The sequence below is a fragment of the Cajanus cajan genome, chromosome 6, assembly GCF_000230855.2.
Source record: "Cajanus cajan strain Asha chromosome 6, NIPB_CcT2T_4, whole genome shotgun sequence".
In the NCBI taxonomy this organism is placed as follows: Eukaryota; Viridiplantae; Streptophyta; class Magnoliopsida; order Fabales; family Fabaceae; genus Cajanus; species Cajanus cajan.
The window spans coordinates 55248111-55261102 of NC_138522.1; the positions used below are offsets into that span (position 1 = coordinate 55248111).

The following is a 12992-nucleotide window of genomic DNA, read 5'->3' on the forward strand; positions in this document are numbered from 1 at the left end:
TGTGTAATGAAAAATCAGAGTCACGTAGTTCTTTGGTAGAAAATATTTGTGTGTTGATATTTTTTAATTAAATTTTATTTTTTGTTAAATATAGGATTCTTGAACTGTCTCAGCTCATTCACCCTAAAAATATAAAATTGGCTAAAGTGTACACCAAAATCAATTCAATAAAATTTTAATTATAATTATTGCTATATATATTATTATCTTAAAAGATTTTTTGGTTGGACATTTGTTTTTGGAGAAAAAATTTAAAGATATAAGTTGTCACAACTTGTATTTTAAATTCAAAGGTTAAAAAGATGTCACATCTAATTAACCATTCCTCCAATAAAATTTTTGATACAATACTTCAAATATTTATATTGAATATTGTAATACTAAATTTTAATCATATTTTGAATTTCAATAAGACTTTAAGATGACAAATAATCCTTTTTAAAATGACAGATATTACTAATAAAAAAATAAATAATAAATAAATAAATAAATAAAAAGAAGTCAGTTCAATATACTTACTATTTTTCGCTCAATAAGTGGTAACTTGTTGGTCTCTTCCTCTGGGTTCCCTCTAGTTTTCAGAGAGTGTAAAAGAGAAAGAAGAAGTCCAAAGTGGAGATGTGTGTGTGGCTTTGGGTAGGCCAATGTGCTGCTATTTATAGACTTTCAGGAGTGACCGGAATGACCCGTTCTGAATCCAAAACGACCGTTCTAAGGTTGCATCTTTACTCACAATGGCCATTTCTGGAACGGCCCGTTCCAGTTTGGGAACGGCCCGTGCTGAATTTATAGGCATTTTGGTAGTTTGGAAATGACCCGTTCTAGGCTAGAATTTATAGTTCTTTTTAGTAGATTGGAACGGCCCGTTCCAGTTTGGGAACAACCGTTCCGGGATAGAATTTATAGGTCTTTTTGGAAGGTTGGAACTTCCCGTTTCAGTTTTGAAATGACCCATTCCGAGTTAGAAATTTTAGGTCTGTTTGGAAGGTTGGAACGGCCCGTTCCAGTTTGGAAACAGCCCGTTCCGGTCTAGAAATTATAGGTCCTTTTTATAGCTTGGAACGACCTGTTCCAGTTTAGAAACGACACGTTCTGGGCTACTAAAATCATATGAAAATGACTAAATTACCCTCCACGAAAGTATGAAAATTGAGTTGTTACATTTGGCTTCTATATTTTTATCTTTTTTATTATTTCTTGTATATACCTTTTTTGCTATTTTTTTAAGAACAAAATTAATATTTTCTGGACTAAATTGAGTTACTACATCATGTACCCCAAATTATTGTACATTATAAATGCATTTTTAAATTTAAATAAGCTTTAAAATAAAAATACATAAAAGATGATAATATCATCATTATTAAACAATGATAAAATTAAGTATCTTAAAAAAAGAAGAAGAAAATATAATAGGTGTCATCATTGTTAATAATGAGAATGCAATATTATTAAATATGAATAACTTAAAGAAATAAGATTTTTATTTTGAGGATGAAGTTATAAAAGAAATCTTTATACTTATTAATTTTGATATGATATCAAAATTTAAATTTAATTGCATTTTTGGTATCATAGTATCAACAAAAGTATCTACTAGTTTTGTTGAGAACTAATCTCCTTCAAAATCTTAACTATATTAATATTATCTTACTCAACATCGTTTTTGTTAAACTTAAGATTCATAGTGAAGATCTTGAAATTTGAAGATCAATCATAATATCAATTGGATCGATGTATGTTGGTATTTAATTTCAATTTTAAGATGAAAAATTGAAGTAATAATATTCTAAAAATATAAAAATATAAGGCCTTCAGTATAAAAAAAAATGGCACTTATTGAAAAGAATAAATTTTAAAATTCTCACATTTCAAAATAAATGTTTAACTTTATAATATAAAATAAATTAAGTTATGATATATTTAGATCTAAAGTCAGTTCTTTGAAGGTATTTTCATAAATAAATAAAAATGGTAATGTTGTGCATAATTTATGTCAACATCCCGAACAATGTGCTCAAGAAAAAAACATGGACCCAAATGGTAATTAACATATACAGACAAGAAGAGAGAGAGAAAAAATAATATGATGTGATATTTGTTCAAAAATTTATTTTGGTTCCTTATAATAATTGTTTGTTTCAGTTTAGTCCTATTTTTATTTTTGGTCTCAATTTGGTCCCTAATAAATTAATTAGTTGCAATATCGGACTTCCGTCCAAATTATTTAAACGGAGTTAACTTTTGATCACGTGGATGTCACGTAGATGCATAGGTGGATATCCCGTGGATGCCAAATCGCTTGAAAACACCTGGAACCAGAACGGGTCATTCTGGGTGCACTCTTAGTGTGTTAATTTTGCATCTGAAACGGGCCGTTCCAGATGCAAAATTAACACACTACCAGTACATCAGAACGGCCCGTTCCAGAACGCCATGTTAAGTGAGAACAATAGAATATTCTATATTAATTTTATTAAAAAATATAATAATTTTGAAAAATATTTTTTTATGGTAAAAATTTTAAAATTACTTATTTTTATAAAATACAATTGTCTTATAAATAGAGTGATAACTTTTCCTTTTTCTCTTTCTGTCTGAAGAAATATTTAAGTATCACTTTATAATTTTTTGCAACTTATTTAAAATTATAGGAATAAAATGATAAAAATTAATAGGATAAACATAATAAAATTATTAATTTGTTTTTTTTAGTGTCCTCTAAATTTTTACACTCATTTAAAACAAAAATATTTTATATGTTAATTTGAATTAATTTAACGAAATATCATATGATTTTTAATTTTTTAAAATATTTTATAAATTTGATCTATACATGAAAAGTTTTTTATTTTAACAATTAAATTTTTAAAAATTTGATATAGAACATTAATTATTAAGTAGAATAAATCTATCAAGACTTACTCTTGAAGTAAGTAAATTTTTTCTTCATTAAAAATGAAGATAATTTTACCACAAAATAAAAAACAATCAAACAACAAAATAAAATAAAAAAATATTAATATATTTATTATATTAGATATAACAACATAATTAAAATATAATTAATAATATATATTTTATAAAATTATTAATATTTTATATATAAAAAAATGAAAAAAAAATTAGTGGAGGACTTGCCCCCACTATGATTAACTTAGATCCGTCCCTACATGTGGTTTGTGTGGTGAAATGTTAGTCCTGTGTATCCTCTTTCTTTACTTCAAGTTCTACCTCTTCAAGAACAGGTTGTTGTTGTTGGGGTACATCGTTAATGACTTCAAGGAAAAATATCATGTCATTTCATCCTTTACTGTATAGTGTCAATTTGGTAGTAAGTGGTTCACTCCAGTTTGACTAACAATGAAATAAAATCTGCTACCATTGTCTTTAGTGATACACTGCATTGTCCTTAATGATACACTGTATAGCCTAACTGTTTAGCAATTGAAGTTATCAATTTTCATTAACAATATTACAAAATCCAGTGTTTGAAATGCTTTGTACTTTGGGTCTTTTTCCTTCCACGATTCACAACCGTGAACTATAATCATTGACCGTTTGTGTTTAGCAGTCTGGAACCAGAACGGTCCGTTCTGGTTGCACTCTTAATGTGTTAATTTTGTACCTGGAACGGGCTGTTCTAGATACAAAATTAACATACCAAGAGTGCACCCAGAACGGTCCTTTCTGGTTTCAAAACGGACCGTTCTGGTTCCAGGTATTTTCAAAAAATTTGGCATCCACGTGACATCTACCTATGCACCTATGTGGTATCCATGGCCAACAGTTAACTCCATTTAAATAATTTGGACGGAAGTCCGACATTGCAATTAATTAATTTATTAGGAACTAAATTGAGATCAAAAATAAAAATAGAACTAAATTAAAACAAATAATTATTATAAGAACGAAAATACTATTTTAACCAAAAGTATTAATAAAATATTTGATAGAAGTATCTGTATATATCATCGCTCATCCATAGATTTGCAGTAGAGTCAAATGTCAAGAATGTTTACCATGATTAGAAACACTTTCAGATAATAAAAAATGATAATTAGATTGGGACTCTTGATCAATAAGTCAATGAAAACATAGGCGTAGCTGGTAGCTAGAAAAATATCAAGTGAACTAAGCAAATAACTAAGTCACTCTTCATGTTCCAATCCACAGTAAGAATATAATAATTAATAATATAATTGCATTGATTGGTGTGTGAGTCTATCACATGGCCAATAGAATTTGTCATGAGGGTAGATGTGCCAGCTGCCAGCACGAGTAGCTACGTGCGAGTGAAATGGTGGGTCAGTGAAGTTATGAGCAATTTTGGTGAAGTACGACTTCAAATGGAAATTGGCACTTGGCAATTGGCTGATTCACAAATCATAGGGTCGTGTTTTTTCCAATTAAAAACGAACAACCTCTGTACCATACCACATTCCCACACCTGTCTATGTTTTTCGAAGGTGTGCCAACTGCATGGCAGATAATAATTTGAATGTTCTCTTGACATGTGAGATACATCAGTGATCCACGTCAAACTACAACATCAGAGGCTCCACTCATCACTAATTGGGCAATCAGTGAGAGAAAATCATGTGTGTCCAACGTAGTCAGGATTCCGTTACGTGACCCAAAAATAATTTGGATTTTTTTTAAGTGGAATTTCATTATTTCAAGTCTCAAATCAAAAGGATAAGTATTGGAAATAAAGGAAACTCAGTAGTATTCTAGTTTTCATAAAAAGGACGTGGCACATGGCTTTTTGTCTTTCAGCTTATTCAAAAGTTGCTACAAAACAAAATTGAAAATTTTGAAATTGTAGAAGAATAGACAAAGAAGGATAGGAGTTTGTGTGGAAGATATTTAATGGATTAATTTCCGCGCATTTACTGCTAGTTCACCTAAAATAATTGTCGACATTAGGGGCTGCTTTCAGAACCAATTACACTACAAAGTACAAACAAAAGCCACACTCACCTTTCATTTGCAAAACTGAGAGGAGCACAGCATCAGGATGGGGACTAACCAAGAGATACAACAAAAGGGTTTGACTCTTAACCGGTTACGTTTTAAATTAGTTGCATATATAACCATTACTTATTAAATTAGTTCGAGTCCCGTGTCCTTTTTGCAGTTCTAAGCATTTTATAATGGACTCTGTCAAGAGTCAAACTCCGATCTTCAGCGCTGACCTGCTTTCAAATTCTTCATAATCTTTTTCACAATATGCAACAAGCTGTAGTACCAATTGCCAAGACCTTTGATAGTGCAGTCATAATCAAAATCTTTGACAGAAAAAGGTTGCACCCTTACAAGAAACCCAAAAACAATACTGTCTGATTGAGAATCACCACCTCCTCATGGAAGAATTGAATGATCATTTAGGAAGGCAGCAGAACAACATAAATGAAAGAAAACACATCATAAAGATTAATAAAGAGGCAAGAGAACGACATACGGAAGCAAAATCCTAGTCAGCAATATAAAAGCTCGCCAACTATTATTAAATAGGTTATTTATTATTTTAAAAACAAATAAAAAAATAAGAGGAGGCAAGAATCCACCATTCAAGTTTACTGAACCAAAATTGGCATGAAAATAACCAAGATAAAAAAGCTTGACAATAGTAAATGCGTCACTCAACACAACAACTAGGAGTGGTCCTTTTTTTCCCGATTAACATTAAAATGTAGTAAATAAAGAGAATACAGATTGCAAATAAAATGAGTTCATTGAATAGCTTGATAGCTTATCATTCCCTACTGCCAGCTCCAATATTTTCAATAGTGAATTCATTGTCCGAAACTTCCTAGTCATGGATGAGGATAAAGGGGTTCTCCAATAACACTTCCGATTTGACCATAGTACCTTCCATTTATAAACTACCTTTTCAATAAGGAGGACCACTTGACAAAATATCTCCCTCACAAATTTCACAAAGTGTTGATTTTTGCAAATTTGAAATTCATATATTTCCGGTTAAAAGGGCCACTATACTCGTACAAAATATTTTCCACACAAATCTCTGTCCTACATTAATACATTTATAATGTCAATGGAATTCGGTTTGTGTTGCATCAATGCACCAGAAAAGGTGCATATTGAAAGTCTCCCCCAAACAACCTTGACTAAAGATCGGTGAAACGTAAATGAATGATCAAGAAACAAGCATTCTCATTGATGATTGATCGTGGCTTACTATCTACAACCATTAACACTTAAATGTCAAAGTGGAAAATACAAAGCATACAAATGAGATTTCAAGAGCATATGAAATCTCTTGCTCAAACACTATTATACCACTGGTACTAGACACTTTGCCAAGACATTTTAGGACAGACAGAAAGAAAAGAGCAAGCTATCTACATCTAGTGAAAAATCAAAAAGGAAAAAAGATACAACAGACAATTTATTTCACCGACCATCAGCTGAAGTAAAAGAATCTGCAAATCCAGTAGGCCTTGCAGGGATACTACTCTTACTGTCTTCTAGGTCCATATAGCTCAAGTCCTTTCCTTCTGCCTCTTGCCACCCCTTCACCATCTGGTTAAGGGGAAGGCTATAATCTATGCCAGAGTACTCCTCAGTGTCATCATCAAAGGGTTTCCATTTTTCGACAAGCGGTGCCAACACATTCACAGCATGACCCATATCTGGCCGTTGGCTTGGTTCTCTGGCAGTGCAGTGCCCTGCTAGCTCGGCAATGATGGAGATGCTCTCAAATGTTTCTTCCTTTACATCAAGGGCCTGGTCAATAGCAGCCATAAGTTTCTTTTTATCTGATTTTATATGCCAGAACCATGCTGCTAAGTATTGGCTTTCCTCTGGCCTATCCTCATCAAGTGCCATTAATCCAGTCAAAAGCTCCATTAGCACAACCCCAAAACTGAAAACATCTGCTTTGGTGGTGATTTTTCCTGTCACTGAAATATGAATAAACTCAGGATTAGTATAACATTTGAGCAAACCAAACAATTTAGGACAAAAATTATTGTAATATTTGATAGAAGACATAATGCAGAAACGAAAAGTTTGCTAATAGTTAGTTTACTAAATTATACATTCAAGTAAATTAAAGTTCTTCCCTTAGAAATAGTTACTCTACTAACAGGCTGACAGCCATAAATCCAATGCTACAAAATATGTTGTTAATGGCTACCAATTCTGATAAAGTTCTCCACCAGGAAAATCCACATTCCACACCATACTTGTAGAAACCATATATATTAATATTTCAGTAGTTATGATAAAGCAAATAATTAAATAATAAAATAGTGAGTGATCAAGTAAAAATATATGTAACTTTAAGAACTAATAAAAAAAAATACCTGCATATTCTGGTGCCAAATATCCAAAAGTCCCAGCAAGCTTGGTCACTACAGATTTTTTTTCGCCTTCAGGAGCAAGTTTTACCAATCCAAAATCTGAGACTTTCGCTCTGAAATCATCAGCAAGCAAGATATTGGATGGCTTAAGATCTCTGTGAATGAAACTCTGGTGAGCCAGAGTATGAAGATACTCCATCCCTCTAGCAACATCCAAGGCAATATTGAGCCTCCTCTTCCAAGAGAGAGGCTCCAGTTCATGGCTCTTCCAATGGAAAAGATGCTTACTAAGAGCCCCTTGTGGCATATACTCATAAACTAGAATCCTTTCATTACCTTCTATAGAATAACCCAAAAGAGACACCAGATGCCGGTGCCGGACTTTTGATAGAACCGCAATCTCAGCCTGGAATTCATCCAAGGCCTTGCTACTAATCACACCGGCTTCCATTCTTTTCACCGCAATTTTAGTCCCATCATCCAACTCTCCCTTGTAGACAACACCAAATCCCCCACGGCCAAGCTCATTCTCGGGCGCAAAATTCTTGGTCACATTCCTCAGAACCTGAACTGATATCCTAAGATTTCCAGCTTCGATGACATGAGACTCCCCAATTCCACTGCTGTTCCTACTCCCAGAGCCACTCCCTGTCAAAGTGGAAATGCTTCCATTGGTATTATTAGCAACAGCAATCTTGACAGCACTGTCCGAATCAGATGGATCCCTAGGGTGAATCACCAGTGAAGTTGGAGCCTGCAAGTCCCCCTTTCTCCTCCTGAAACAATAGGCATAGAGTGGAATGAGTAGAAAAGCCGCAGCAGCCACACCCACAATGGGAGCCACAATTGAAACCAACCCTTTCCTTTTGGACCTCTTCGTTTCATGAGATTCACCTGAACCCGAATTCGAGTTAGCCGGTGCAGGGTCAACATTCCCAGATCCATTTGAGGAGTTACTGCTCCCTGAGGAAGGACTTTGGTTACCATTGAACAGAGGATTCCCCACAACAACAGGTTTCAACCCATTCTTAAACACTGGCAGTGGAGGAGAAATGTTATTCCCACTCAGATCCAACAATTTCATAGACATCAAACTAGTCCAATTACCAGGCACCACACCACTGATATCATTCCCCTCCAACCTAATCTGAACGAGAGAACCCAAATTGGCCACAGAAGGACTCAAACTACCACTAAGATTAAAATTAGGCAAATTTATCATATTGACCTTCCCATCAGCACCACACTTTATCCCCAACCAATGCCCCTCACAAGGGTCATTCCCCGTCCACGAATCAACCAAATTCTGAGGATAATTCAACTCACCAAGAAACCCCAACAAAGCCATCACCTCAAAAGCGCAAGGAACCCCCGGTTTACTCACACAAAAATTATTAAACTCATAAGACACTTTAGCCGCCTTAAAATCCGGAATCGGACCCATTAAGTGATTATTATTCAAATCGAGGTTGTCGAGTTTGATATCAGCCAAACCACTAGGAAGCAACCCAACGAGGTTGTTCCCGTTGAGATCAAGATCCTTCAAGGAACTCAAGTCCCCAATTTTCTCCGGAATGGGGCCTGTGAAGGCGTTCCCATGAAGCCAGAGGCTGGTAAGGGAAACCATAGTAGCCACAACGTCGATTCTGCCACTAAGACCCTGACCCTGCTGGTTATTCAGCCACAGAACCTGCAAAGCGGAACCGTTAAGAGTCGGTGGAATCTCGCCGGTGAGGTTGTTGTTGGAGAGCTTGAGAAACGAGAGGGAGTTCATGGAGCCCAGAAAAGGGGGTAATGGGCCGGCGAGGTTGCAGCTCATGCAAGAGAGGTTGGTCAACTGCGTAGAGCGCTGGAGAGTGGAAGGTAAGGTCCAGCCGCGAGTGGTGGCGTTGAGGTTATTATGGTCCAAAGCCAATACTTCGAGACTGTCAAGGCCGTCGAAGAAATCGGAGGGGATGGAGTCGAAGTTGTTGTTATCCAGAAAAGCATATTTGAGGCTTGACAGGCCGCGGAAGGAGGGTAATGGGCCGTTGAGCCTGTTGTTCTGCAGGCCCACGTTCACCAGATTCCTCAGCTCGTTCAGATTCTGCGGCAGGGGACCCGTCAGGTTCAGTCCTTTCGCTTGAATCTGCTTCACTCGTTTCTCGTTGCTGTCGCAGAAAATGTACTTCCACCCGCATGGCTCGTCGCCGCTGTCTGGCCACGGCAGCAGCTCCGGCTTCTCCAGGCCGTCTCGGAATTGCCGGAGGATTTTCGCCTCGTTGGGGTCGCCGCCTGTGGGGCGGAAGAGGAGGAGGACGACGACGGTGGAGAGCAGTCTTAGGGAAGAGCGGAGCATGGCGGCGCGTCGAGGAGTGGTTCATTTGAAGCGGCGCATGATGTTTGATGTGTGATGAGTAAAATTAAGGTTTGGTGTGGGTTTTCAGGATTTAGCGATTCCCGTTATCCATGTTTTTCGAAGCCATTACTTGGCCCCACACACCTCCACTGGAAACCCCAACTTCCCTACTTATTTTCTTTTAGATTACATTGAGGTGCCCATGATTCGCATATTTTATTTTAATCTAAACTTATTAAAAATAAACTTTTAAAATTTTATTTTTAACTTTTGAACAAAACTTTTAATAATTTTAGTTCATCAATTTTTATCCATTTTTAGTTTTGGTTGTTAATTTGTTTTTCTCGTTGATATTTTAATTCGCCTACATTTTTTTGTTAAAAGGAAAAGATTTTAGAGATCATAATTTTTTTTTATTACAAAAGTTCATGTATTAAAAACATATTTAATTAATTACTTTAATCCTAAATTTATTGCAGACTTTCTAATTTAGTACTACTAATAATTTATAAAATAAAATAAATAATATTTTGAAAAAATAAATAATTATTTATAAGATCAATTCAACTAATAATTGTCAAATTTAGAAACTAAGATTAATTATATTTGAATGGATAGAAAGAAGTACAATAAGTCAATATAAGAGAGTGAGATAAAAAAAAATCACATTATAATGCATCATTAAAGGTATGGAATAACTACAGCGAGTCTTTCAACTTAAATATGTAATTATATTAAATATTTAAAGGATAAATTTTGTCATTCATAAAAACTATCTACTGTAAAGAATATCAATGGGTATGTAAAAAAAATTAGTATCTTTCTGTTTAAAATATGAGAAAAAAATTATGTTAACTAAAAGGATATTTAATATATTTTATTATCCCTGGAGTATCTACTGCTGATAACAGTGACTAATTTTCTCATTACGTTGAAGGTACCTCAAAAAGTGAGATAGCTGATCCCAAAATTTAACACAAATGCATACATAAGACAGAATTCGAACCCTTAACCTAATATTTAATATTATTTAATTATACTAATATCATTTAAATAATAAATTAATGTCTAAAATTTCTCTTCCATAGAACTTTGTATCGAGAATAAAAAGGATTATTAGAAAAATAATCTGGATATTTTGGATATAATAATATTGAATAGAGTTAAATTAGTTGAGATTTACTTATAATTAAGATAAATAATTATAATTTTTCTTTTTTATTTATTTTTGTTTATATTTATAATTAAATGGAGTACATTCTATGATTTTGCATATTGTTGCGTTTAAAGTAGGGTTGCAGTGGGATTCAATACGGAGAATTTGAAGCAAGTGTTGAAATATATTTTGACGTTAGTAAAATAATGATACGTAGAATATAATAAACAATTAAAAATTAAAGATTATTAGTAATATCATCTTTGATATTTTTTTTAAGGATCCGTCTTAGTCATCACACTTACAAAATTACTTCACAATAAGCCATAAAAACTACTTTAGTATTCATAATTAATATATTTACGTTGCCGAGATATATGCACAAATATATGTGTATAAATTAACTAACTATTCAAAATCATATATATATATAATAATTCATAATTGTAAAAATAAAAATTCAAAGTTATCAATTAAGTGATATCTATACGGGTTAACAAAACAACGTGATTACACAACATCTTTACGAGTTCACTTCAATTAATCTTATCCTACTTCGCTCCGATAAAAATCATGATCATTATAATTCAAATCACGTGAAAAATACAAAGGTAAGTTAGATTTCAAAAACAAAACAAGTATAGGAATAAGCATTTATAGTCAACACCATCATGCAAATCAAACAAGTACACTACAACATTCGCACCCACAACAATCACCATGTTTGAAAGCTAAAATATCAAAGCAACTCAAACATTCACCACAATCATATCATACAACAAGGTATTCACGTCATGCATATGAACATAATCAACTCACACCATCATATGTAAACATCACATCTAATGCATCATCATACATTCACCTACGAAGATTTATTAATACACTTGAGTAGTTTAGATCCTATCAAACCATCTCGGTCATTTTCACGCCCCATATGCCCGATAATTTCACAATTAAAATGGGATATCAATCCCTCCTCTAATTACTCAGGTGTCATTACTTACATTAAGAAAATTTAGCTCCACCACTAGGACTAATATAGTTGAGTATAAACGTACCACAACCTTGACATGTATTATCAAGTCACTTATGAAGTTAGTCTACTAATTATTCTCAAGGATTCACACAACCTTTCCAATAGTCAATTAATGATAGTAGCCATCGACTTCATACTTTACTATGTATCATCATTCATATAAACATCATCATATATCATCATTCATATAGACATTTCATCACACTTTAACATGTAGACAACTTAGAACATCGTACTTCATTTCAACATATCACACTCAATGCACTCTTTGTGCGTCTGACACTATTGAGACAAAGGGGATTTTTGTCTCATCCATGCTTGACGTCAATCCATCTGCATCCAATGTGGATGAGGCATAGAACCTGAGTTTCTCGCGTTTCGTGTGGAAAAATCTACACCCAACCTCACTTAAACCAAGAGTTTTTACCTAACTCATGCTTTGCGCCACTCAACTTGTGTCTAACGTCATTTAGGCAGATATTTACTTGATCATGCTTGGCACCACACCTCTTGACACGATGTCACCAAGTTAGAGAATTCTCAAGTTCTCACGCCCAACACCACTCATTTCACGTCTAACATGACTAAGTCAAAGGACTTTTCATTGATCCATGTCCAACGCTATAAATCTTGTGCTCAACGTTATTAAGGCAAAGAGTTCCTTAACTCGAGTCACATCCAATGTAATGAAGGTGTACCCAACATAATGCTCGTTTATGCACATAGCATAATCACCAAATGTCTCAAAACCTGTAATCCAACCAACCAAGACAACATGCAAACTAACATACAACATATATACACTATAAATAACACCAAACCAACTCAAAGCAACACATGCAAGCATCCAAAATCAAAATCACTAAAGTTACTCAAGAACATCATTTCAAGAGTGTTGATCAAGCTCAAGATGAAGATATAGTCTTGGTTGATTTTGAAGATTACAAATTAGCCTCTTGAAAAATAAGAGTGCAACTTTTATTTTGTTTTGTATTTTGAGCCTCTTGCGAGAAAAAAGTGCAAGTTATATCTTGCTTGTGTTTTTAAAACTTTGTTGCTTGTGTGTTTTGTGTTTGGTAAGTAACTTAGCTATAGATCTCTATCTAGATGGCGATTGATGAAAGAAAT

The 12992-nt window shown here is 34.0% G+C and overlaps 1 protein-coding gene across 1 annotated transcript; it reads right to left on the minus strand.

Annotated features, from left to right (window-relative positions):
• Positions 1–6156: 6156 nt before the first annotated feature.
• On the minus strand, positions 6157–9821 carry LOC109813962 (receptor protein kinase TMK1). Its single transcript, XM_020378269.2, has 2 exons — positions 7335–9821; positions 6157–6929 (listed from the first exon to the last, which is right to left on the minus strand). Exons 1-2 carry the CDS (start codon positions 9667–9669, stop codon positions 6421–6423), a joined length of 2844 nt encoding a protein of 947 aa, XP_020233858.2. The 5' UTR covers positions 9670–9821; the 3' UTR covers positions 6157–6420.
• Between the last annotated feature and the right edge of the window lie 3171 nt (positions 9822–12992).

What these genes read in the sequence shown, in the direction of transcription:
- LOC109813962 (XM_020378269.2), bottom strand. Translation starts at nt 9,669, where the DNA reads ATGCTCCGCTCTTCCCTAAGACTGCTCTCCACCGTCGTCGTCCTCCTC. An exon ending in TTTGGCACCAGAATATGCAG is followed by an intron (nt 6,930 to 7,334) that starts GTATTTTTTTTT and finishes TTCATATTTCAG; the next exon opens with TGACAGGAAAAATCACCACC.